Source organism: Stigmatopora nigra, chromosome 21, assembly GCF_051989575.1.
Source record: "Stigmatopora nigra isolate UIUO_SnigA chromosome 21, RoL_Snig_1.1, whole genome shotgun sequence".
Taxonomy (NCBI): domain Eukaryota; kingdom Metazoa; phylum Chordata; class Actinopteri; order Syngnathiformes; family Syngnathidae; genus Stigmatopora; species Stigmatopora nigra.
This window is the reverse complement of record NC_135528.1, coordinates 8,515,495-8,541,964: the sequence shown is the minus strand read 5'-3', so window position 1 is coordinate 8,541,964 and position 26,470 is coordinate 8,515,495. Positions and strand designations below refer to the sequence as shown.

Here is a 26,470-nt window from a genome sequence, read left to right as displayed (position 1 = left end):
AATATCTAAGTACTGTTTAATATCTAAGTACTGTTTAATATCTAAGTACTGTTTCATATCTAAGTACTGTTTCATATCTAAGTACTGTTTAATATGTAAGTACTGTTTCACATCTAAGTACTGTTTAATATCTAAATACTGTTTAAAATCGAAGTACTGTTTAATATCGAAGTACTGTTTAATATCGAAGTACTGTTTAATATCGAAGTACTGTTTAATATCGAAGTACTGTTTAATATCAAAGTACTGTTTAATATCGAAGTACTGTTTAATATCGAAGTACTGTTTAATATCGAAGTACTGTTTAATATCTAAGTACTGTTTAATATCTAAGTACTGTTTAATATCTAAGTACTGTTTCATATATAAGTATTGTTTAATATCTAAGTACTGTTTAATATCTAAGTACTGTTTAATATCTAAGTACTGTTTAATATCTAAGTACTGTTTAATATCTAAGTACTGTTTAATATCTAAGTACATTTGACCGGCGACCAAACGTCCAGTCATGCCATTAATTTAGTTGAATGATACACAACAGAAAACCAGACTCCAATGAATTTCACAAAAGTAATACAACGTGCCCAAGCCTAACATCTCAACAAAAATAGTTGTGCATTCTTAACTCTGAAATATTTCCCGGCAGTGTTTTGCTCCTCAAAAACGGCACTTTTGCCTGCCATTTGAGGAAATCGCAGAAAGCACTTACATCATCATGTCAGTCAGCAGGGAGTGCCGTTTGCGGGGTGCAAGTGCCATTTTCACTGCGGCCCACCTCCGGTCCGGAGCCAGATGCCGGCAGCGGAGTTTGACTGCTAATTGGTCTCATACCGGGAGCCATCATATATGCCTAGTAGTCTTCACGGTACGCATTTGCAGTTTAAAAGCCACAGCGGAGGCCAACTGAGACGACTCGAAATGTGGATCACAGAAAAGGGGTTGGCGCCCCCCACCACTTTACCTAATCCAAACTCACTCAAACAGCAGGGGAAAGTGGGGTGTCATAATGATGCTTTTTAATTACGGACCGTGGGTGCGCTGTTGGTAAATTCCACCCCTGCAGGATGTGCTGGCAGGCCTGGTGACTTGTTCCCTGCTTAATATTATTATTGTAATTATTAACTGAAGCTAGGTGGCCATAATGTTGGCTTGAAACTTGAAATTGAGCTATGAAGTTTAGGGTATAGATCCTTGAAACTTTTTTTGTGTGTTCTGTTGGAGTGACGATCCAAAATATTCTGTTATATTATAACCCAATTTTAACATCTGTCTCGGACCCATTTCTATCTATTTTGTGCCTTCTTATCATATCTGAAATCAGTTTTCATTTATTACAAACCATATTGTACTTTTCAACATTGATGTTGAGTCACTGACTGACAACAAAGGCCTCAGCCAAATATTCCCAACCATCAAGAGACACAAAACATATGCTCGATTCCAAGTGAGTTTGCATTTGGAGCACAGCCTTCAGTTTCTGCCAATGACACAATTTGACAAAACAAATTACCCAAGCCTGTTTGACATAGTAGGAATGCCACAAACAAATGTCCATGGGCCTTGTTTTTCCACCATTTTTGGCAGCATTCTCACAAAGGCACTTTGTCTTTATCCTTAGTGATGGTAGAGCACTTCCAGTTGTTGTCTCATAAATATCAACAAGCCTTTTCTATTTCTTTCTTAGCACCCAACCCAATTGCGGACATCCAATGACCACTTAATGAGAGCAATAACTTATCGCCAGAATCCTTTTTCCGAGCATTCTAAACGGACATTACATACCAAATGGTTGCTAACTTTTCTATATTGTCGACTACAGGGACGGACCGGATCAATCGTCTCCTCAGATCGGTCAATTCAGCGGAAATACAGCTCTGGAGTCTGTCTACTCCACTTCCAACATCATTCTCATCAAATTCCACTCTGACTTCTCCGGAGCTGGGTTCTTTGTTTTGAGCTACCACGGTAAGTGATGATGTTGTTACTGGATGCCTTCGATCTGTTTTCCTGTTGTTGATGTTGTGGATTTGTCAATGTCATCCTTGTTGGTGTACTCTAGTATTAAAGTTAAGGTAGACTGAACTGTGCTCAGGTTATAATTAAATGTTGGTTTGTTTATCTAAACCAATAACGTTATATATTGTTGATATATTTATTATAGCTATCAACTGTATGAACCATTTTAATAACTTCACAATTTAGTTAGGGTCAAATGGTTGAGGTAAATAATGAGTTTTCCCTCAAAAAGCATTGTTTTATTCATTGCACATTGACTGTGTCTACTGGGGAAGGAAATCTTAATTGGGCCTTTTCTTTTTCTTGAAAACTAAAATCACATTTTCTCCTTTATTGGATAATGCTCAGACAAATTGTCCTCTACTCTGATGAACAACTTGTTGTATTTTTATAGTCTCTGTTTAGATTTTATTTGGCTCTGCTAGGGTAGATTTTCCATGTAGTAATTAAACGTCAAAGTTGGTTACATCAGATTGGCGACGTTGATCTATATTAAGACCGACACATGACCAAATCTTGACAACAGGTTAGTGGACTAGCTCACTATTTTCAAGCTACATATGTGAATCAAAAAGATTACTTGGGGAACTTCAATCGAGGCAAAATGTGCTCATGGTCTCCATCCCATTCGGTTTCCCGAAAACGCTCATGATAACGAATGAGTTGCTCACTTTGAAGTGAACCTTCAAAACGTCGGGCATGCTTTTGTCAGAGACTTCTGAGTCTTGGGAATTCATAGCAACATTCCAATAAAAATGCAGACCTCTCTATAAGCTGTCATGATGGAATAATGTGGATACTCACTACTCAAGTGCACTTTTGCTATGTTGAGGAAGAGTTTTTGGCGACTTGTGCCCATGTTTTTCAAGACCAAACCTTTATTAATTGTTAGTTAGCGCACTACCACATTGGAAATAACTTTTTGGGCCTGAAAAAAAATTCCATTTTAAGATAGTAACACCAAGTTAAAGCTTTCTTTTCTTTGCTTTCTGCAAATCTACTTATTACAGTAGATTACTTGCTTTCTCATAAATCAGAAAACTATACATTACTGATTTACTAATGCCCATTTCTGACTGTTGATATGGAGTTATGTATATTCAATCTTACTTTTCCTTTATTAGATATACTCCACTTATCTTGCTTCTCTTAACACGTATATCTACTTACAATATCCTTGAAATCCCATTCAGGGCACTTATTATTAGTACAGCATTATCATGGTTGGTTTTTTTTTTTAGCTCAAGGTCCATATTTTACATCATTTCGTCCTTAAAAAGTTTCTCTTTTCAGTTCCATTATATTTATCTTGGAGATAAATGCTGATTCAAGTTTTTTTCCAGTTTCTCCTTGCAAGTAGCCTTTTGGGGGAGGGATTTTTTAATTAGACGCAATCATTTCTTATGACTTTCCTGACTCTGTTTACCCTTCACAGCATGATTTCACACACATACCGGCTCATGCATATACATGAGGATCTCCTGTCCTCCCTTTTTTTTAGGAAATATGTATCTTTCTAGAAGTCCCATTTCATCACTTTCCCCAATGCAGTTTTTTTTTCTCTCACTTTTTCTTTCTCATACAGATGTCAGGCTCTTAATGAATCGTATTAGTGGTTCATAGCTGTGGAAAACAAGGACAGGCCCATCTGTTGTTGGGTTAGGAGGTTTTTCCTCAAGCTTATTCAGGGATGTAAACAGTAGCTTGTGCATTAAAAAGTGAAGGCTTACTTCACATGAACAGTATTGCAAATTTTGTACAATCTAAAGCTACAAGCTGTTTTGACTTATTACATAAAATTAAGTACACCAGCCTACCGCCAATTTATTAATGGGAGAATCCCTAAAAAGACGCAAAAAAAAGCCTGCCATTATTATTAAAAATAGGTATTTTGAGATCATTTTCTTTCTTTCCAATGGCAAGATATTTTTCAGCTGTGATCAAATATAAATCCTGAAGCCACTTGGCAATATGAAAGTTAATGTTGCGATTATTATGAGTAGACTACAAAAATGGATCAATAACCCATACACACAAGGCCAACTGAACTATTTATTAGAAAATAGCAGCCATTTTTTTTCGTCTTTGCACAAAACACGGCTATTAAGCCTCGAGGTCAACGTTTGCCTGCAAAAATGTTTGTTTTAATTATTAAGATCAATGCTCTTATGGATCATATACACACACACGGACAATGCATACATAAATAGGTATGCTTTTAATATGCACAAGACCAGGATATGTATTGGCAGGTCTCGTTTTTGGTTCCGTTTTATCCTGGCTTACAGCCTTCAGCTTCTCCCTATCTGTATTTTCTCAGGCTCTTGCCAGGTTACTAAGTGATATATGGTCATGCAGCCGTATCGATTACAGGCTCTCAGCCCAGTGGCTGTTGGCTTTTATGATTCAAGACAGGCCTTGTAGTTGTGCGGCCACTCTGGCTTCTTTGCTGACCTAACCACAGCATCATAGGGGGTTCAATCGGAGGGTTAAATAAAGCATAAACCAAAATAAATGGTGCATTTGAGCTAGGTAATGCTTTCCATGTTCATATATGTTTTTCTCTATGCTCTATGTTTCCGGTGCTGGGTGTCATCCATCTTCTAGCCTACCAATTAAGGGTCTGCCAGCCCCCTCCGGAGGTGCCCAACGCTGACATGCTGATGGAGGATGGCGAGTTGGAGATAGGTGAGCTGCCCGTCCATCTGCCGCCTCCAGACATGTCACTTTGATAGCGGACTGGACTCGAGACACACTGATGTCTCCAGAAGACAATTTATTTTCAAAGGAGAGTCAAAAAAACTCTTGTTGTAGCAGTACACAAACACAAATTGTCCTAAAAAAAAGGTCTGACAAGGAAAAAAAACATTTCTATAGCATATTCTTTTAAATAGTTTATTTTTTCACTAAAATGATTTAATGCTAATAATAATGCTAGTGTGTGTTGGTTCATATTTGAAGTGGAAAGGCTTTTTAATACAAAAAGAGTAGAAAAATGCAGTTAGTGGTTATGCTTAAGGCTAACAAATGCAAGTCGTGATAAAGAAATTAATTAAAGCAAAATTGCCAATAAGCGAGAATGGTAAAGTGTTGGTCAATGTTAGTGATAAGCAAAAAGTGGTTGATAAGGACTGTTTTAATTGACTTTTCCAAAAGAAAGCAAGGCAGTCAGCAACTAGTAAGTTAGAGGCTGTAGTCCATATGTTCAGGGGATAAATTCTTACAAAATTAGGTTTTTTTTTGTCTCACATTTTGTCTAACAAAGTAATGAAATAATGCTTTCTAGGTGACATCATCAGATACAGGTGCCATCCTGGATTTTCATTGGTCGGCAGTGATATTCTCACCTGCCGTTTGGGAGAGCGGCTTCAGATGGATGCCCCGCCTCCAACATGTCAAGGTTTCTGCTTTGAAATGAAAATAATGACACATCCATAAACAACAAAATCAAAAATATGATATTGACATTGTTTTTCTTGTCATTGTATTTCAACCTCAAGTCCAATGCCCCGCTCACGACATGCGATACGACTCATCGGGTGTTATCCTGAGTCCCGGTTGGCCTGAGAGCTATCCTAACCTGCAAATGTGCTCGTGGAGTGTTAGCGTAGAAAAAGGCTACAATGTCACCATCACCTTTGAAAGCTTTCAAACGGAGAGAGAGTTTGACATGTTGGAAATTTTTGACGGTAAAACACTCACACATACTGACCTAACCCATTCTGCCATAACCATTTTTGCCATTAACTTTATTTCCTTAATGTTCCATCCTCAGGTCCATCCCCTAACGACCCGACTTTAGCTACATTAAGTGGCGACCTTCCAACGCCGTTCAACATCACCACCTCCGGCCACCAGTTTTTGGTGCGATGGTCATCGGACCACGGCACCAACAAAAGAGGCTTCAGAATTCGCTATGTTGGTGAGTACCAAAGTATGTATCCCAATTTTACTTTACTACTACTTAGAATTTTCATATTGCATGGCAAATGAGCAAAGAGGCGGACAGAAGGATGAAAACCCACGCCCAAAAATATCCAATTTCTCCATTTTTTTATAGGTGAATGTGACACAAATCCAGAAAATAATAGAATTTCAGACTCCTTACTTCTGTCTGCCTCTCATCCAATAGAAAACTTTATATAATGGTCACTTCTTATCAAAGTGAAGCCTGCTGTGCACAGATGGTGCTGCTTTTTTTGACAGTTTAACCAGAACTTTTTTTGTCCGTTGAGAACTCTGACCGTTATTCAAGGTTTTTTGACAGTGAAGGAGAAAATGATAAGATGATTAGATGCTTATTCTCTCTGACCTTCAAGTTTCTGCTCTTCTTCTAAGTGATGAATGACAGTCAGAGCAGATGTGTGTGAGATTCCTGCGCTATAATTCTTGTGATACATCAGTGTATCATTAGTTTCAACTGAATTATGTGCAAGAATACTCTTAAAAGTTAGATTATTATGTCAAGCTGGAAAATACTATTTAAGGAGGAAATACGTGGGAATGCGAGTAAGGTAGATTTTTGGGTGATTCCTATTATTTTGGGGGGATTTTGACTTTTTTGCTGAATCATAACTGCCATTGATGGTGATAGACAACCAATCATTTTTTCTCAATAGCCGCGACCAGTCAAAATAGATTGGACGCTGTTAATGGCACTGAAAGGTGAAACTTTACAGCCATTTTAAATGAATTTTCTTGTCAAGTTTTTGGTCAATCTTGGCAAATTTGGGGTCACTTTCTATTGATTTCAATTTCTGGATATTTTTACTAGCTTTCTGTATATTTTGGGTATTTTTTGGTGGGTTTATTTGTGTTGATAGTGGGTAATTTTGTCCCTTTATGAATTTTTAATGGGCTAATTAAAAAAAGTAATCTTTTTGTCACAGTTGGACAGAACTGGATGTTTTTGGCAATAGCTGTAAAAGAAAGTTTTAGTTTCCTGATATTTTTTTAATGTGACTGTTAGGTGCAAAAAAAAACGTTTTTTTAATATTAGTGAGTAAATGCAAAAAAGTTGACCCAGCAGGTCAAACTCGCCACCTGCATAGAGTCTTAAGTCCAACATTTTACAATTTGAAAGTCAGATGCCCCCCAGCTTGCTTCAAAGCTGACACAGTACAAGTAAGATCTTGCTTAAATTTGAACTCACGTAACCACTGAGGTGCAGAATCTTTTTTAATTGCTATCAACAGTCATGTGTCACAAAAAAACATGCTGATTAACAACTCATGGTCGGGCTCCATTACCTCTGACGAAGAACATGGAAATAAAAGCCTGTTAAACAAGCCCCAAGGGCAACAATACAATCAGACAAGGCTAGCCAAGATCTGATTGTCCAAGTGAAAGTCTTAACCTAATTAATGGTTAACCTATTAGTACTTTTGGATTGTCACATTGTTAAGAGCTGGTAGTGCTGTTTAACTCATTACCTGCCTCTAACAACAATAGACTTACAATTAATTTGGTTACGAGGACTTGATATGAATGCTCATCTTTCAATGCCATTGACGCTGCTAGACGTCCAATCCATTTTGACTGGGAAGGACGAATGGACGTCCATTCAGCCAATAAATTTGATTGGCATCTACTTTTTTGTAGTACCCCTATTTTTTCTTACTAAAAATCGCATAAGTTATAAGTCGTACTTGCCAAATAATGCACAAAGAAAGGCAAAAAAGTGTGATTTATAGGCCGGAAGATACTGTAATTTTTTAGAACAGCTTTTTGGATGATGTTTTTGTGTGAACTCATCTCAAAATGTTGCTTTTTTTTTCTCTGCAGCTTTGTACTGCTCCACCCCGGATTCTCCGCTGCATGGCTCCATCTCGTCGCAGACCGGTGGGCACGTCAATAGCGTGGTGCGCTGGGCGTGCGACCGAGGCTACCGCCTGGTTGGGAACGCCACGGCTACCTGTCGTCGCATGCCGCTCGGGCGCCACGCCTGGGATTCGCCAGTGCCTGCATGCCAAGGTGTGTGTGATAACACTTTTCTTTTTTTAGAGAATTGAAAGTTCATTGTATTATGTAAAGTAAATGATATTATATAGGGTTAAAATAAAAACAATCCTCCCTATCTGGGATGTAAACACTAAAATATGATATGGAAGAAAAGCACTATTTATTTGGCAGAAAATGTGATGGGTAGATATGAATTCATTAAAAATAGTTCATGAGGACCTAAAATTTAATGAAATGAACCTCTATGAAGTGTCATATAATAAAAATGAAATATGGGTCAAATATAATCCAATCACTTCTATTCACATCCCTTCATAATGAACAGAAAAATTAATGAGAATTTTAAAGAGTAAAGGAATTCAAAACAATATAAGCAATGCTAATAAAACTTGGAATTACACTTAATTAAATATCAACATATTTTCAAATAAGTATGTCTTTACAACTGAACTAAAAACAAGGCAAAAATTACCCAAGAAAATTGGAACAAAAACCAATTAATAATATGCATGCATTACAAAATATTACAGCTTTAACACTAAAATACAAAGAGTGCTGTTTCTAAGCAACTAAAAAAATCAATGCCTTCAACGTGAGCAAAATCTACTGTAAATCTTTTATGAAGTGACCTGAGTTCACTATACAAACTTTCCCTTTTGTACCATCTGTTTTTACACCCAAACTCATCAAACAACAACATGTTTGAAAGAGAAAAACGCTGCATTAAGTGGGCATCTGAAACACTGTACACACGTGTCTCTTTCTTTCTCTCTCTCCTCCACAAGCTGTCTCGTGCGGAGCCCCTAAGGCGCCGACAAACGGCGGGGTTTTAACAGCCGACTACTCTGTGGGAACGCGAGTCTCCTACTTCTGCAATGACGGCTACCGGCTATCCAGCAAAGAGCTGACGTCTGCCATCTGCCAGCCCGACGGGACGTGGAGCAACCACAACAAGATACCGCGGTGCTCAGGTCGGTGCCAACAATCCCCGTCGGTGCCGCTACGATTATCCCCCATACGCTAGTTCCATTGGGTCAAACATACGACTAGGGGGCCAGAAACGGCCCGTTGGGAGGTCCGGCTGTTCTGCCTGACTTTGTAGCTCATTCTTACTGTACATACAGAAGTAAATGCTTTCTATTTATTTATTTTATTATAAGGGTGCTCTAAAAGTATAATTTTGAGAGTTCTGTGAAAGTGGCACCTTAAAATGATGTAAAGCAACAGGAGGTAATCTGGATATGTGCAAAATTAAGCAGAAAGTGACCAACACACAGAAAAGTCCCCCAAAAATAACAAGAAAGTCCCTCAAAATTGACTCACTGCCTGTCATTGACAACAATGGAGATCCAATTCACTTAAACAGGCTTTGGATGCTCATCTTTCAGTACCATGGACAGCGCTAGGCATCCTATCCATTTTGAATGGGAGTCAATGAACGTAATGCTGGTTTTGGATGTTCAGCTTTCAGTACTATGGACAGCGCTAGGCATCCTATGCATTTTGAATGGGAGTCAATGAACGTAATTCATGAATGTTGTTTATTAAATTAACTATTTATGTCCAAAAATAAACTTTTCCGTTGCAGTGGTGGTGTGCCCGAGTATCGGCTCCTTTTCTTTGGAACACGGCCGCTGGCGGATCGTGAACGGCTCGCATTACGAGTACAGGACTCGAATCGTGTTCACCTGCGACCCGGGTTACTACCGTTTGGGACCTGCTCACATCCAGTGCCTTCCCACTGGCGTGTGGAGTTGGAAAAATGAGAGGCCACATTGTCAGAGTAAGTCATCGGATGTATTTTTTTTTTTTTTTTACCAGTAAGAAAGTGCTTATACGTCAGCATTGTCGTTGTCAGTCATCTCCTGCGGCGAGTTGCCGTCTCCGCCCAGCGGCAAGAAAATTGGCACTCAGACGACCTTTGGGGCGACGGCCATCTTCGCCTGCGACGCCGGCTTTATGCTGGTGGGCTCGGCCGTCAGGGAATGCCTGTCATCCGGGCTGTGGAGCGGAACCGAGTCGCGCTGTTTCGGTACGTGGATGTTAACGCTAATTAGCACATCACTTCAGAAGAAAGCCTTGCCTTTCAAGAGCGAGTTGTCTGTTTCTCGGCTTTCTAATGAGGACAGAGAATAAAAGTAGCTAAGATGACCCTGTCCTGACTGCATCTGCTACTCCAGCTGCTTCCTTCAGGCTTTGACCTCACACAAAAAACATTTTTTTGTCTGGCAGACAGCAAAAAAATACAAAAAAAGTAGTAAAACAAGGCACTGACAGATGTTATATGGCATCTAAGTTAAGTTTCACATAAACTGCATTTGGATTCAATTTCAGTATTTTTTCCACTCCAAAAAAAAAGCTTTAGCTGAAGATAAATACGATGAAAAAGAGAAAATTGGATTTACTTTGAAAGAAAACACTCCCTTGTCCTTGGTGGCTTACGCTTGTATCGCCTTCTCCAAGAAATAAAATGGCAAGAAAAAACTAAAAAACCAATCACTTGAAAGTCTTATACGTGATAAAACTTGGAATGGAATGTTTATTTGTAAATTAGAAATGCTGTTTTAGCCAAGTTGCTATTTGTTTTGAATTACTTTCAAAACATATTTAAGAAACTTTAGTATACTGTTAGTATTCACCATGCAATTTTTCCAGTACATTTTTTTAAGCTTCTTTCAGCCTCAGGTGTTTAATCATGATCAAAACACATATATATCAAACTGTGATCCATTTAGAATTTTTCCAAAAGCCTTGGAGGTGTGCGTACATCAATTTTGGAAATGCTAACCAGTAATAATGCTCAGCAGCTAACTCTTTAATACTTTATAAAGCTTTTTTTTCCTTTCAGATGTCCTGATGGAGTTTGTGCTGATCATTTGTCATGTTTTGATCATGATTAAACAGTTTAGTGTGATCAAAAAACAAAGTAAACCATTAGTTTTGAAAGCACACTCCTATTATATTTTCAAGTTTAAACCCTAGAGGGGTGCTTGAACCATAGTTTAACTGGATCATAGGAAATAAATAGTTATTAAACTGATAAAATGTCAAATAAAGTGCCAACTATCTAGTCAGAATTATAGAATATGACAGGAAAAGACAACAATCTTCATCTAATTAGACCACTTTGTTATCAAAACATGTGCAATTGCTTGTTTTTTTTTGTTTTTTTTTTGGAGGCAAGACAAAGAAGTGTGAAACATCTGTGGAGAAAGAAGCTTGCAGGATAATTGACCATCTGAGGCTTTTTGAACTGGTGCATAATTGAGTTTTCTGACAGGATCCTAATAGTTTCCAAAGATAGAAGCCATGTTTTTTTTTTTTTTTTTGCTCTTTGATATGAGATTTTCTGCAGTGCCACGATAGCGTGCACAAAAGTGTCCACGTCTAGTTATTAGAGGCTATGAAATATACAATGTGAGGTTGTTTTGTGGATTTATTTGTTGTTGCTTTTATGCACCAAATTTTAGATCAATAAGATAGTTTCAGTTGTAATGGGTTTAAACAATGGTCTACATTCAAAATGCTTCCTGGATAGAGTTAGTGAGCTTTTTATTATATTTAGGTCACTAAAAAAAGAAAAAATATGTATCATATTCAACATAATTACCAATATTTCAGTTTTCTATGGCTTTTGAGATACAAGAAAGTCAAAAAAATGTTAAAGAAACACCAAGTTACTTTAAATTTAACTGATTTTTAGAAAGAAACGAACAAAAACACCAACAAATTGGAACATAAGGCACCCCTAGATCAGCAAAATAGGAATTGCTAAGCCATGTTATATTTCATTAGTAAGTAACAAGCCCTAAAATCATATTTTGCAAAATGGCCCATCAAAATGCACTTTGCAGAGGCGTACAAATGTCGACTTTGCCATTCTGCTTCAATGTTTTACGTTGGCTTTCTTCCACCGGGAACATACGCTTGCCCCAAAGGGACAAAACTTTTGGCAAAGCATTCATTGTGGTGATTTCTTATATGAATATGATCTGATTTGTTTCATTCATATGCTGCTTAAAGGGATACTTGATGTGGGTTTGACTTGCCACAGGGCACTCACAACTAATAGTCTGCTCTTCCACCTTACAGTTCATGAGTTCGCCACCCGTGTTTTAAAGCTATTCTTTGAATCTCTGTCCATGCTGTCAGGGTAAATAAGCCTTGAATTTAGTGGAGTTTACTCAGTGTGTGCCGTATTTATATTGCAGCCGGCCACTGCGGCATCCCAGAGGCCATCGTCAACGGCCAAGTCATCGGAGAGAACTTCGGTTACCGAGACACAGTGGTGTACCAGTGCCTTCCCGGGTTCCGGTTGATTGGCTCATCGGTCCGGATTTGTCTCCAGGACAACCAGTGGTCGGGCCAGCTTCCCATCTGCATACGTACGTAAAAAAATGATGAAGCTTCTCAAGCTCCTCCGAGGTGCCGTCTCCATGACAACCTCTTGAGCTCAATGCCGCCAGCTCTTAAGACAACACACGCTTATGCATACATCGCCGCCCAGGCCTCATTATCACATAATATTTTAATCTTTTTTTATATAAGGAACGTTTTCATGCTGGTTTTGATGCATTTGCATCACAATATGAACTGTGGTTAAACAAATAACTTGAGCAAACAACTTTGCTGTTTTTATTATTAACTCAAATGGTCAGATTGCGTAATCGGACATTTGGTCGCCGGTCTTTTGGTCGCCGGGTAAATGTACTTAGATGTTAAAAAGTACTTGGATATTAAACAGTACTTAGATGTTGAACAGTACTTAGATATTAAACAGTACTGACTGGCGACCAAACGTCCGAGTACCGTCAGATTGCAGCAAATGTACTCTGGTTGCTTAATAAGTTCATATTTTTAAAATATATTTTGCCCAAATGTGCCCTTAAGATTGTATTTCAGCATATAAAATGACATATCTTAATATTCGCACACAAAAACTTCACATTTTCCTCGATTAATTAAAAAAACGTCCCTTTATCTTCCCGTCCTCCCTCGTCAGCACTCCTTATTCGTATCCTTCCCTCTTCCATGAAACCCCTCCCCCGACTTCCTCTCGCCGACTGTCTCCTCTGGCGAACGTCAGAAAACGCCCCGTCAGCAGTAAAACTTTTTTAAGCAGCTCCATTGAATTAAGCAAAGAGATGAATAATTACCACGCCAAACAGCAGGACACTCAAAACCAACACCGGGGGGTGGCCAGGGACAATATTTCCTGAAATGACATCTGTGAATTGCCCCTGGGTCCTCCGTCCTTCTGTACTGATGACGGAGATGAATGTCCATGATTCGGTGCCATGAGAGCTTTTCTTCTTTCCTTTCTTTCTTTCTTTTTTCTAAAACTCTCATCCTGACATCGCTTCCTCGTGCCAATTCATCTGTTTTTTCCCACAGGGCTGGCAGTGAATGATCATGTTTCACTGGCATTTATATTGATGACTAACATTAAAAGACCGTATGTAACAAATGTCCTTTGTTTTTGTCCTCCTTCAGCCATCAGTTGCGGCCACCCGGGCAGCCCAATTTACGGCCGGACTGTTGGGAACGGCTTCAACTTAAACGACGTGGTCAGCTTCGTGTGTAACCGGGGTTACGAGATGGAGGGTCCGGCCCGTGCCCACTGCCAGGCCAACCGTCAGTGGAGCCATCCGCCCCCGACGTGTAAAGGTGGGGAGAAAAGTTGAGTGTAATCAGCCCTAACTGTACGGATTACCATATCTCTCAATTTATACAATTTTTGATCATTTCAAATTGTGTACACCATATAACAACTGAAAGAGATTTTTTTTAAGTACTTTTTTTTGGAAAACCGATCTCGTTTTACTCATTTTGGCTCTAATACAGTTTGTCTAAGTCACTTGTAGCAGATAAAAACGTAATTTTCAACTGCTAATAATCATGATTTAATACATATTTACCTTTCACCCATCAACTTTTTCACAAAATATAGCGTGTCAGAAAACCATCCACTTTTGATACAATTTTAGACTATTACGTGCACCCTATGTGAGACAATATAAATATAGCCTGTCAGAAAGCCGTACATTTTATAGAAAATCTTTGACTTTTACGTGCGCCTTATGTGAGAGCAAATGTGCCACATTGCATTTTTATTGGTTAATAAGGGGAATTGCAATCATTAATAATTGGCCGAGATTGACTGGTACAGATTACCAACTTTTTGGGAGGAACCAATCATGTTATTTATCATACTAACCCTTGACAGATGGTTTAACCTTCTGTGATTTTAATGAGTTTACCCCTATTAGATGTCCAATTCATTTGAGCTCGGAGGCTTCATTCCTTCTCTGTCAATCCCTCCCGTTAGAATGGACTCCACATCTATCTCTCTGAATGGCAGCCAATGATTAAATGTTTGAACCCAGAGCACTGTTACACTGACATACATTTGTTAACTCCATTCAATCTGATGACCTTGTGTGTTAAACCTTGTTGAATGGGGAGGAGAACTCAGCCTCTCGGGTTAATGCCAAATAACACATGCTCTTGTTTTTGGTGTGTTTGTTTATTTATACGTAGTGGTCAACTGCTCCGATCCGGGAATCCCAGCAAACTCCATCCGTCAAAGCAAAATCGAGCACGGCAACTTTACTTTTGGCACAGTGGTGTTCTACGACTGCAATCCGGGATATTATCTATTCGGGTCGCCGGTTTTGAGCTGTCAGCCCACGGGGCAGTGGGACAAACCACTACCTGAATGTATTGGTAAGGATTGACTTAAGTTTTTCTCTTTTGATCGGACTTTTCTAAAAAAAATGTCAAAAGAACATTCTTCATTTGAGTTTTGTCACTCTCACGTTTATGCTGTGCTAAAGACAAATGTTTTACACATTGTTAAACATGTAAGCATTTTGAAAAATGGTTTTCAAGCTCCCATGGGAGCTTCGTACATAGCTGATAGCAAATATTCTGACCTCGGGTCCTTCTGTTTTCCGCTTAATATCAAAAGGGCAGCACAACTCATGTAAATTTATTGCCTGCGCCTCCATTTTTGTGAGGGAAATGACAAAGCGGTGACACTTGGCATCATTGAAATGTTATCCTCAGTGTCCCGCAGCCATGTTTTTTTTTTGAAAGTCCATCAATCAGCTTCTTTTACAAGCCTCTCTCTCACTCACTCACTCACTCACTCACTCACTCACTCTTCCCTCAAGTTGTGGACTGCGGCCACCCCGGCTCGCCTCCCAATGGCGTGCTGAGCGGAGATAAGTTTACCTTCGGTTCGACGGTTCGATACTCATGCCTGGGCGGGCGGCAGCTGAAGGGGGAATCGTCCAGGATGTGTCAGCTCAACGGGATGTGGAGCGCCCCGATGCCCTTCTGCTCTGGTAAATGATCGAATACATTAGATCAATAGATGGAAATCAGTTGTGTAGTAAACTTTTTTAAACTTTCAGTGCCATTGACGATGCTAGATGTCCAATCTTGTCCTTCTGGTCTCAATAGAAATGAGTTTGTTACTAATAGACAGACATTTAGGACCAATCAAAGTGGGACACTTTGAATTAATTGGATTTATAGTACCGTTAATGACTTAAAAACACGTAAGGTGACCAAAACACAATTAATGTAGTATTCCTGAGTCCATGTTTTCTCTAAATTGGTGTCAAGATATGAATATGGCTTGGTAGGGGGAACATTAAATGGTAGATTAAAATATATATTGTGCTTTTCAGGGTAGAAAAGGAGGAAAAAATATAATTTTAGCATGCATAAAAATCTTTTTCTTGTATTGTTTACTCTAAAATTTTCTTTTCATAGTGCCTCTCAATGTTTGGCCTTGACTACCACCAAAAAACGGCAAAAATGTGATTCATATATTTTAATGGAGCTCAGATTTAAGGAAGGATGAGGACTGAAATACATTGCCTTTTTTTAACTGTCTGACCCTTCATGTCTTTTTGCAATACTAGTTTTACTACTTGAATAATGGCTGAATATGAATGAACTTGGCACTAATGTGTCCGAATTGCTCGTAAAGCAGACAAAAATACTCTTAAGTAATTTAGAAAATAATATATTTCTGCATACCAATCATATCTTGGCCTAAAAATCCTTTGAGTATTGACTAGAGGAGAAACAACAAACTGAACTGGATTTTTTTTGTGGCTATCTTTTTATTTTGACCTATATAGCAAGGAGAGAACATTCAGGACATAAGAATAAAGTCATTAAACTAAAAAAACAATAAAGAAAAGTGTTGCAAACCCCAAATTGATTTATATAACCTGGGGTTGTCATATCTAACTAGCTGACTCTGCTCAAAACCATTAAGGTTAATGGTCAAAACATGAATGTCAAGTAATACAGTAAAGCTATAGTAGTAATAAAGTGACATTCATCATTGAAATAGTGTGTGTGTTACTGTGTAATGTGTTCACGTGTATGTCGAAAGAATCTACACACATTTGTCAGGCTGTATTTGCTGACTGTGTACTTCTCCAAGGACAACGCATCACTCACGGTTACATACGCACACAATTCTCACATGTAGCTCTTACACCAAGCCAAATTTTAAAGTGTTTCATCTCATTTTTTTCATCTTTTTGTTCGTACAGGTGACACGGCGGGTACCTGCGGCGATCCGGGCATCCCATCCCACGGGTCGAGGGAGCAGACGGATTTCCGTATTCGCTCCAAGGTGCTCTTCAGCTGCATTGAGGGTTACGAACTGATCGGCTCAGCTGAGAGGATGTGCTTCCCCAATGGAACGTGGTCTGGCACGCAGCCCTTCTGTAAAGGTATGATGATATATAATGAAGTTTTTGGACTCATGTTACTTGGCCACTGTTGTTCATTGTTTTGTTTTTTTGCTTTTTTTAGCTGTCCAGTGTGGAAATCCTGGTACTCCCAGTAATGGAAGAGTGTTCCGTTTGGATGGAACCACATTCTCGCACTCGGTTATTTATTCCTGCATGGATGGCTACTTGCTTTTCGGCGCCACCACCAGACTGTGTCAGGCAAATGGGACCTGGTCGGGAACGCAGCCAAACTGTACTAGTAAGATGGACAATTTAATGTAGAATCTTGAATTCATCTATTTGTAGATATCTGTTTTGTGCTAAACTGCAACAGAATTTAACCTTATTTTTAAATATCTGAATTTTAAGAACTAGACTCAATCAAATTCCGTACCTAATCACATCATTACAATTAACAATACTTTGAAAATGTAAATAAAAAAGGGAAGCAATATGGCAATAACAACAAAATATAAATGGTAAAACTAAAAATGTCATTAAAAAATCCTTTTTAAAGTATCAATAATAGTAAAATAATGAAAATGATTATATGCAAATCTAGTGTTGGACTTGATGAAGATTGAAATTTCCCTTAATGGGACGCCAGATTCCCCCCTTCCCAATGTACAGGAAGATGACAGGGCATCTATTAATAGTCACGTCCGCATCCAATGGTGGCCTTAGAGGAATTTCAAATAGCTATTAGGCTATGAAGGACGGGGCTTTGTAGGTACAGTCAAGGGAATGTTAATGTGATTCCAAAGAGACTCCCAGGCATGACTTGACTTGGAGCCACTAAAGTAAATTACATCCCCCTCCTAATACCGAGCGAGTGAATGTGCGGGGTCCAAAAGTCCAAATGCTAACCCTGCTCCTAAATCTAACCCTGATCTTCTCTTTTCTACCATTTTGAAGTGATAAACTGTGGCGATCCGGGAGTTCCGGCCAACGGCTTGCGTTACGGCGAAGACTTCAGCATCGACCAGAATGTGACCTTTCAGTGTCAGCCCGGTTACAGGATGGAGGAGGACGGTTCCACTGTTAGGATGTGCACTCAAAATGGCACGTGGAGTGGGAATATGCCCCTATGTGCAGGTAATGGTTACTACACTATCCCAATTTTTTCCCGATCATTTAAACTTCTTCTTTTTTTGCAAAAATAGCGGTGACGTGCCCGACTCCCTCAGCTGTCAGCAATGGCGTCCTACAAGGAAGCGACTTTGAGTGGGGCAGCAGCGTTAGCTACAGCTGCTCTCCGGGTTACGAGCTCTCCTTCCCCGCCGTGCTCAGCTGCGTAGCCAACGGCAGCTGGAGCGGGATGTTGCCGCAGTGCTTGCGTAAGGCCCGACCGACCCACAATGCATTACAATGGCTAGATTACAATTTTTGTTTGAAACTTGCAGCCAAGTTTTGCGGCGATCCCGGTACGCTGATGGGCGGTTCCAGAGAAGGGAGGAGTTTTATCTACCAATCGGAAGTGACCTTTGCCTGTGCCCCGCCTCTAATTCTGGTTGGCACGGCGACTAGGCTTTGCCAAAGTGATGGAAGTTGGAGCGGAACGCAACCACGTTGTATAGGTAATAATTTTGGTTCAGATCTTTAAGAATTGAATATTCAGGGCCTTTAATCCACTTATGAAAAAAAAATCTCTATTAATACATGATATTGAGTTGATGTTAAGGTCAATTGTTGATTGATTATATATCAAGTTGCAATTAACGAGTTGTGTCATGCCGAACTATTCCATTTGTGCCACTCTTGTCTTACTTAAATCAATAATTCTTTGTCATATATAAAGACGAACATTGTTGCTTTGAATGTTTTTAGTCAGCGTGGGTTTGCAACACATTATTTAGCCGTGGATGCTTTTCTTTTGAGCCGTTTGTTACTCAGCGAGGAGGCGCTATGGCTTCAAACGCCACTAACTCTGGCGTCTTATATCCCTTCTGCCTTAACGATCTGGGCAATTAAGGGCCCACCCACGTGTGGCGTTTAGCAGGCCTTCACTCCCGGTTAAACTGGTCGCTGCTCATCAAAGTGCAACTCACATAGATGGATCACGAATAATAACTAGAGCTGACTAGCCAGAGGTGTTGTAAATGATGATGATGGGATAAAAGACTGGTCGCTGACTGGGTTTTCTGTAAGCAAGAACTAATGGTGTTAGCTTTTTGGGGGTTTTTGCACATTGAGCCAGGATTAAGCCCAGTTATTATATTATTGTTTTTAATAATGTATTTTTTTTATGGAATTTTGGGACTTTCGTTCACTACAGTCCAGGAAAAACAGCCAATAATATATACTTTTTTTGCACATTGAGCCAGGATTAAGCCCAGTTATTATATTATTTTTTAAATAATGTATTTTTTATTGAATTTTGGGACTCCTGCTCAAGAAAATCAGCCAAAAATAACGACTTTTGGGGTTTTTTGGGTTGCCTAGATAGCAAAAGTGACTTTCCCAAAAAATTGCAAGGATTTTCTAGTGGCGTTATGGTTTGTGCGCATATTTAAGATGAAATGAGGTCAGGAAAGTGCGCGCATATTTAGTTAAAGGCTAAGCACACGCGACACTTGGAGTGCCACTTCACACACGGGTGTGATTTGCGAGCAAAGGGGCTTCAGCTTCAAGTAGGCGCTGACTCATCACCAAGCTTGAGAAATGCACTTATACACGCTGGATGGCGTACTTTGTATTCTATGACGCTCTCGTAGGTGACTCCAAGTAGAAGGATGGGACAAGACAACGTCTTGACGCACGCATGCGCCTTCCGGACACGCACTGCTGCGCAATTTTCAATCTTTATGTTGGGATGCTATCGGGGAGGAGATGGGAACAGAGTTGAAGGAGAAGCAAAGCATGACGCAGAGGACACATGGAATGATGGAAAAAGTAGAATTAGGAGTAAAATGTGGATAGCTAAAGTGCCCATTTAGAGAAAAAGGATGAAGCAAAAAGGGGAAAGACTTTGGCTGGAATAATGTGTTGGAATGGAAAAAGATGGTGAAAAAGCAGGGATAAAAATGAGGTTTGTGAGTGGAGAAGAAGAAAGAGGTTAAGTAGAGATGAGCTGTGGGTGAGGGCAATGAGGAAAGAATGTAATTCGCTTTTTTGAAAGGGTTTTTTTTAGGTGTGCAGTAATACTTTGCCACTTAAACACCACAAACATGAAATGGCAGGAGTCACAATGGAAGATGAGTTCATTGGACACTAAAATCAATCTTTATAAATTAAATAACAGCACTGAAAGGCTTTTAAAAGTCCAAATTATGTTAAATAGACATTATAAAAACGTATTGTGGTCATTCATTTATTGCAGCAGGTCTTGAAACCTATTAACCGTGATAAATGAGGGATTACTGAAGTATATTTTTCTATGAATGTAGTGGATGTGTGATTTTTGGGGGGGAGTTGGGTTTTTTTTTTTTTTGTTTAGTTTGACATTTTCTGTCAAGCACATTTTTCATGGGGATATTTTGTTGCTGATTTGTTTTGGGGTTTATGAGTATTGTATATTTTATGAGCAGAGTTGTTGTGTCTGTAAACGTTTTTCTTGGGGATTACACATTGATATTTTGCTGCGTTTCAGATGAATGTTATTTTTTTTCCTTTGGAACCTCCCAATACTCTTTTCCTCCCTTTTAAAAATATTTTCTAAATGTCAATTTTTGCAGTAAAGCTCTGCTACCCCCTGCTGCCATGCTTACAAATAGCAGCCACGGTTGCTAGGACAACAGGAGGACAGTAGACCGGGGGTGTAACACACTTGTATCCTGTTTTTTTTTTTTTCAGAGCCCACCAGGACGAGTTGCGACAACCCTGGAACACCAAGATACGGCTCTCTTAACCGCACATTTGGCTTTAAGGTAATCCAGTAAAGTTTCCCCACACATTTATCATAATAATAATAATAATTGGACATAGGCTTTGTCGTCGTTACCTCACCCCTAAGTTATTACACAGAAGGGACTGTGTGTCGTGTTACCGAAAGTTTAGAGCCTATCATGGTCTTATTATCTCCTAGGTGGGCAGCGTGGTGTCCTTCCAATGCCAGCCTGGTCACCTGATCCAGGGTTCTTCCTCCAGAACTTGCCAGCCAGACCTGAGATGGAGTGGGAAGCAACCAGAGTGTATTCGTAAGTGTCCAGTTTTGTCAACCTGGGGCTCTTAAATCTGGAAAATCCCGACTTAATTGCTGGTTTTCCACCTGCAGCTCATGCTTGTAAGCAACCGGAGAGCGCCCTCCATGTGGACGTGGTGGGAATGGACCTGGTGGGCTTCGGATACACGCTTGTATACAGCTGCCAGCCCGGCTATTTCCTGGCCGGGGGCTCCGAGCATAGGCTCTGCAAGAGTGATGGCACCTGGACTGGAAAGATGCCAATATGTCGAGGTAAAAAACAAAGAAAAAAATATCAAAATAATAGGATGTTGTTCAAACATAATTGAAATTCCAATTTAAAGGAACTTGGCTCTGAAATAATACAGATAAATAGAATTCAACAACAACAACAACAAAAACCCAAAAAGACATCAAATTAGTATGCATTGCATTTTCACCAGGCTGCTTTATAACAATCCAATTTGTTGACTTTTTCCAAGGCTGAATAAGCAATTAGTGCAAATCATGTGACCAGCACTGAATTCAAATTTTCTGCCTTCCGCATCAATGAGGACATTAAGCCCACATCTGGCACAATATCGTCTTCTCCCTCCATTTCCATGTCATCAGTGTGAGCCACTCGGCTAATCGTGCCAAGTGTGTATTCATATTTTTGTGTTTTTTTTTTTGTCCGTTTGCAGCTGGAGAAAAAAAGAAAGCCACTAAACCAGCAATGGGAACCCCGAGCCCCAAACTGAACGGTTAGTATGGCTTCTTCCACTTTTGTTATTTGTAACCCACAAGACATCATAACGGCAACCGAGTGTGACCATTGCTTCCTTTTCCCCCGGCTTTGTTTGTTACACAGTATTAATTTCTCAAAAGGTCACCATTTTGGCAAGGACCAAAAGGCTTGGAAATGTGAAATCACGACTGTAACAAATGTTTTCAGTCATTCTCAAGTGCCTTGCCTGCATTATCTGCTGCATGATAACCAGCTATTTTATTTCTACTACAGTCCATCAAGTTACATTGACTTGAATACACTCAAGGCTACCTTTTTTACTATCTAACAGCGATGGTCGACATAAAATAGACCTTATCTACTTGGAGTGGGATACATTTTATTGATGAATCCATACTTACTTTTATTGATGGAGGACTTTAAAAACAACTACGGCCAAAACAAAGTGCTCAAACGTAAATGGAAATGGAACATCAGACATAAATCAATTAAAGTTGAACACTATTCTTAAAACTAAGCAAGTAAAAGGTTTTCTCAAAGGCCAGCAGACAACAAATTTGAAGATAGGCTATTCATTGAAAGATCGCCTTATAGTGCGGAAAATACGGTACTTGCATTTTTACACAGGGTACAAATAAAAAACAAAAGATATGTTTCATAAATGAGTATTATCGGCCTAACTTCTTGCTTATATTCTTAGTAATTGTGTACAAACGTTAAACTAGTTTGGTATTCACTTTATGGCACGGGTGTCAAAGTGGCGGCCCGGGGGCCAAATCTGGCCCGCCGCATCATTTTGTGCGGCCCGGGAAAGTAAATCATGAGTGCCGACTTTCTGTTTTAGGATCAAATTAAAATGAAGGGTATTGATGTATATTAATTTTCCCGATTTTCCCCATATCAAATCAATAATTCGAATTTTTTAAATCATTTTTTCTGTGTGTTTAGTTCAAAAATCATTTTGCAAAATCAAAAAATATTTTTTAAAAAAAGATAAAACTGCCTTTGCTGACACCCTTTCTTTATGGGGACTTTAAAGAAGTATTAATATACTTTTTGATTTCCATGCCAACTATATACTTGCTCTTTTAACATTTTAACTGCATTACAGGCATATATAAGACTTTCAGAAATAGTGATATAACTTAATTCCTCAGTATATTAACATATGAACTAATATAAACCAGTATTTATCAGAAAGTTTGCCTATTGTTGTTGTAAGCGGGTCACATTTTTAATGTTTTATCTACCCGTCCTGTTCCACAGTTCCCGATGATGTATTCGCCCCCAACTACATCTGGAAGGGCTCGTACAACTACAGGGGGAGGAAACAGCCCATGACGCTAAGCATCACCAGTTTTAACGGCAGTACAGGCCGGGTCAACGTCACTCTGAACAACGGCAACATGGAGCTGCTGCTATCAGGCATGTAACACGCGTCGCTGCCGGCTATCGGAGACATTACAAACACATTATACTATTTAACATGTTGGAATGTGTTCCATTTGATATGAGAGGAAATGTAGCCCGTTTTGCATATTAATTAGGGACATTCACAAAAGGGTGTCTTCTCTTCGTATGGGGGTTTCTTCTTGGTTAATAATTTCGTGGTGATACATTTTAAATGAATACATGAAGTTAGATGAAGGGACATTGTTTAGTCATTGGGAAAAATGTCTCTTGCTATAAATTAGGTTAATATGCATGTGATGATTGTTTTTTTTTCAATGATTGCAGGGCTTTATAAGACTTCTGAAGCACGTTTACTTTTGCTGATGTACCATGTTAACTACGTGCAGCAGGGAAGTCAACTCAAAGAATCGACTATCTCCCCGGCTAAAATTATCGAAGATTCGTGGACCATGGATGGATTTGTAAGTTTTGATGTGAAACCTTAAGAAGATATTAATTCCCAACAATGTCCAAACAAGCACATAATCTTGGCTTAAATGTATTTTGTTGTTGTTTTACTTTGCAGGTGTCAGCCGAACCTGATGGTTCCAGTTATGTGTTCCAAGGTTTCATTCAGGGAAAAGACTACGGACAGTTTGGACTCCAGCGACTTGGTATATGTTCTTGGCGATTAGATCGACTGACGACGGTGATGGTGAAGATGGAATTTTGTTTTTTTTTGCAGGTCTCAATATGTCGGAGAGTCAGAATTCGCATCCACCTCAGCTGGGCACCAACAGCAGCTCGGTGGCCATTGCAATCTTGGTGCCTTTCTTTGCACTCATCTTCACAGGCTTTGGTTTTTATCTCTACAAACAAAGGTTTGCACCATAGTACTCTATGAATATTTGTTTACTAACCATTTAACTAGTAAGATTCATGACTAAACTCTCACCTCAGAAACTTCACTTCAATTTGGAATCCTATGACAAACATCATTTTGACATTCTAAGATTTTTTAAAATGTGATTTTTTGAGCACTGGTGTCAAAGTAGCGGCCTGGGGGCCAAATCTGGCCTGCCGCATCATTTTGTGTGGCCCGACAAAGTAAATCATGAGTGCCTACTTTCTGTTTTAGTATCAAATTAAAATGAAGAGTATAGATGTATATTAAATTTCCCGATTTTCCCCCATTTAAATCAATAATTGTATTTTTTAATCCATTTTTTTTCAGTTTTTTGTTCAAAAATAATTTTGTAAAATCTAAAAATATATTTTTAAACATTGATTTAGATCTATAAAAAAAACAGAATAATCAGGGCTTTTAATCCAGTTCTTTTAATCCATTTATGAAAACAAAAATCTAAATACATGAAATCAAGCGGCCCGCCGACCAATAGATAGTCTGTTGTTATTTTATCACTTTTCTTTGTGTCCCAGGACCACACCGAAAACCCAGTTCACGGGTTGTTCGGTCCACGAAAACAACAACGGGCAAGCCGCCTTCGAGAACCCTATGTACAACACCAACGCCAAAGCAGTGGAGGGTAAGGCGGTCCGTTTCGACCCTAATCTCAACACGGTCTGCACCATGGTCTGAGCTTTCCAAAAACCAGACTGAAGCCGGAAGGGTAAACACTTGTCGGAATCTCCAATTGCAAAGAGTAGCAAAAGTTTTTATAACACAAGAAGAGGAAAATAACTCATAGGAAAATGAAAGGATAAGGGCAACCCTGGAGACAACGTCCTTAATCCTGAGTGAATGGTGGATTAAAGTCAAAAAAAGGGCCTCAGTGGAGCAGATGAGAGAAGTAAGATGGCTGACTCACCGAATGCTAAAAAAACCACTCCTTTCCCAATCCAGTGGACGGAAAGGTTGAGGAAATGCAGACAACCTTAAACTGAACTGGAAGTCGATTAAGCCAAATGTCTACAGAAATGCTTCTAATGCGGCTAATCGGAGAAAAGATAAGACTCCCAAGCTAGCTGGACCAATCAGATTTGAGGAAAAAGACACCTACATACGTTCTGCCTTTGGCCCTAAAGCACATCGGATAGGAACTTTTTTCCTGTCTGCACCAGAGAACCGGAAAAAAACGGGACGCTTGAACGGGATTGGCCCAGACAGAAACTACGGCGAGCTTGGAAATATCAACGCCGTCGGTAAAACTTCACCAGAATCAGGGTTTTCTTCGCCCTGTGAATTGTGGACCGCCACTACGGTTCCACTAAGATCCTGCACTCCGCGAGTGCTTTCTCCTTTATTTGGTACTATTTGCAGAATCTTCTGATTTGTAAATCTATTGCGAATATATATCAAAAGATATATTCGCCAGTGGTCACCACTTATATTTTTGTGCTATATATTTGCCAAGAGGGCGAGTGAGGCCAAGACACATCATAGCAGCAGAATTTAAATATACTATAGGTTTTCCGATAAAAACACTTTTTCGGCTGACTGCACATTTTTTCCCTTTTTTTTAAAAATACATTTCTTTCCTAGAATGTGAAGTAGCACATGTGAATCGCTTTGTGGTCATGGAAAATGGAATTTTGTGATATTTTCTGATGCAAAAAGTGATACATTTGCAAGGGATTAATGGTAAACAAACCCTTTTTACACAGGCCTTCAAAACTGGATTATTCCCTAAATCCTATTTTGAGCAAATTTACTATCAAAAATTGAATGCCTAGTAGAGAACAAAATGATTTTCTCTGACTGCATTTCAAGAAATGTAAGCCTTATTATTTCTGTCTCACGTTCACAGTTATTTTTATGTCAAAGGTTGAGGAAATCATGCGTAAAAATCTAACGCAGTTCCCTTGAATTGCCACAAGGGGGGAATTGGTCTGTTTTTGGCCAGTATTTGAGTGATTGTCATTGTGTATATGTTGTCAATGTTATGGTTTTGGGTTTTCACTATGAATATGACACAGTGCCTACCAAAAAATTAAATACAATTGGGGGGAATCCCAGTTTCAATGGCATTTTACTACCCCCCAAAAAACCACAAGCTTTTCCCAGTTATCCGCAAACAAGATTGAATAGAAGACCCACCCAAGTATGTTTTTTTTGCCACTCCTTGATGGACACTGGAAATATCCTTATTGAGAAGAAAGAGAGAAAAATAAACTGCTTAAAAGACATAACTACAAAAAAAGTGTTTTGTACAGAAATATATTTTTATGGTCAGATTATTTGTAAAATGTAATGAATCTATTATGTAAATTTTCAATGCAATGTAAGATTAAAAAAGGCTACTACCTTTTTTAATTAACATGTCTTTTTCTGTGTTTTGGGGACTTTGGATTGGTTTCATGTTTTTGCACAAAAATACCCCCCATAAATAATTCAAAAGGTGACAAAAATAATCAATATTGTCATTAGACCAATGTCCACCCTTGAGTTTTATTAATTTTAAATACGACTTACATTGAAAGTGGAAGTTGCTAAGAAGAAAAAAATGCATTGCATTGAATTGAATGCTTTTA

At 39.1% G+C, this 26,470-nt stretch overlaps 1 protein-coding gene across 1 annotated transcript in view; it reads left to right on the top strand.

The window, feature by feature from the left end:
• The window catches only part of LOC144214730 (CUB and sushi domain-containing protein 3-like), a 170,253-nt gene extending 144,006 nt beyond the window's left edge, over positions 1–26,247 (top strand). The window contains exons 46-72 of the mRNA XM_077743354.1: positions 1,820–1,965; positions 4,624–4,704; positions 5,303–5,416; positions 5,517–5,705; positions 5,792–5,938; positions 7,801–7,989; positions 8,763–8,948; positions 9,566–9,760; positions 9,836–10,009; positions 12,189–12,362; positions 13,471–13,644; positions 14,518–14,703; positions 15,153–15,326; positions 16,557–16,739; positions 16,822–16,998; positions 17,655–17,834; positions 17,903–18,076; positions 18,143–18,316; positions 20,532–20,605; positions 20,764–20,875; positions 20,953–21,132; positions 21,543–21,602; positions 22,853–23,011; positions 23,324–23,460; positions 23,565–23,652; positions 23,724–23,859; positions 24,419–26,247. Of these exons, the coding sequence (XP_077599480.1) occupies positions 1,820–1,965; positions 4,624–4,704; positions 5,303–5,416; positions 5,517–5,705; positions 5,792–5,938; positions 7,801–7,989; positions 8,763–8,948; positions 9,566–9,760; positions 9,836–10,009; positions 12,189–12,362; positions 13,471–13,644; positions 14,518–14,703; positions 15,153–15,326; positions 16,557–16,739; positions 16,822–16,998; positions 17,655–17,834; positions 17,903–18,076; positions 18,143–18,316; positions 20,532–20,605; positions 20,764–20,875; positions 20,953–21,132; positions 21,543–21,602; positions 22,853–23,011; positions 23,324–23,460; positions 23,565–23,652; positions 23,724–23,859; positions 24,419–24,578 (4,123 nt within the window). The 3' untranslated portion in view covers positions 24,579–26,247. The remainder of the gene's footprint in view (positions 1–1,819; positions 1,966–4,623; positions 4,705–5,302; positions 5,417–5,516; positions 5,706–5,791; positions 5,939–7,800; positions 7,990–8,762; positions 8,949–9,565; positions 9,761–9,835; positions 10,010–12,188; positions 12,363–13,470; positions 13,645–14,517; positions 14,704–15,152; positions 15,327–16,556; positions 16,740–16,821; positions 16,999–17,654; positions 17,835–17,902; positions 18,077–18,142; positions 18,317–20,531; positions 20,606–20,763; positions 20,876–20,952; positions 21,133–21,542; positions 21,603–22,852; positions 23,012–23,323; positions 23,461–23,564; positions 23,653–23,723; positions 23,860–24,418) is intronic.
• Positions 26,248–26,470: the final 223 nt, after the last annotated feature.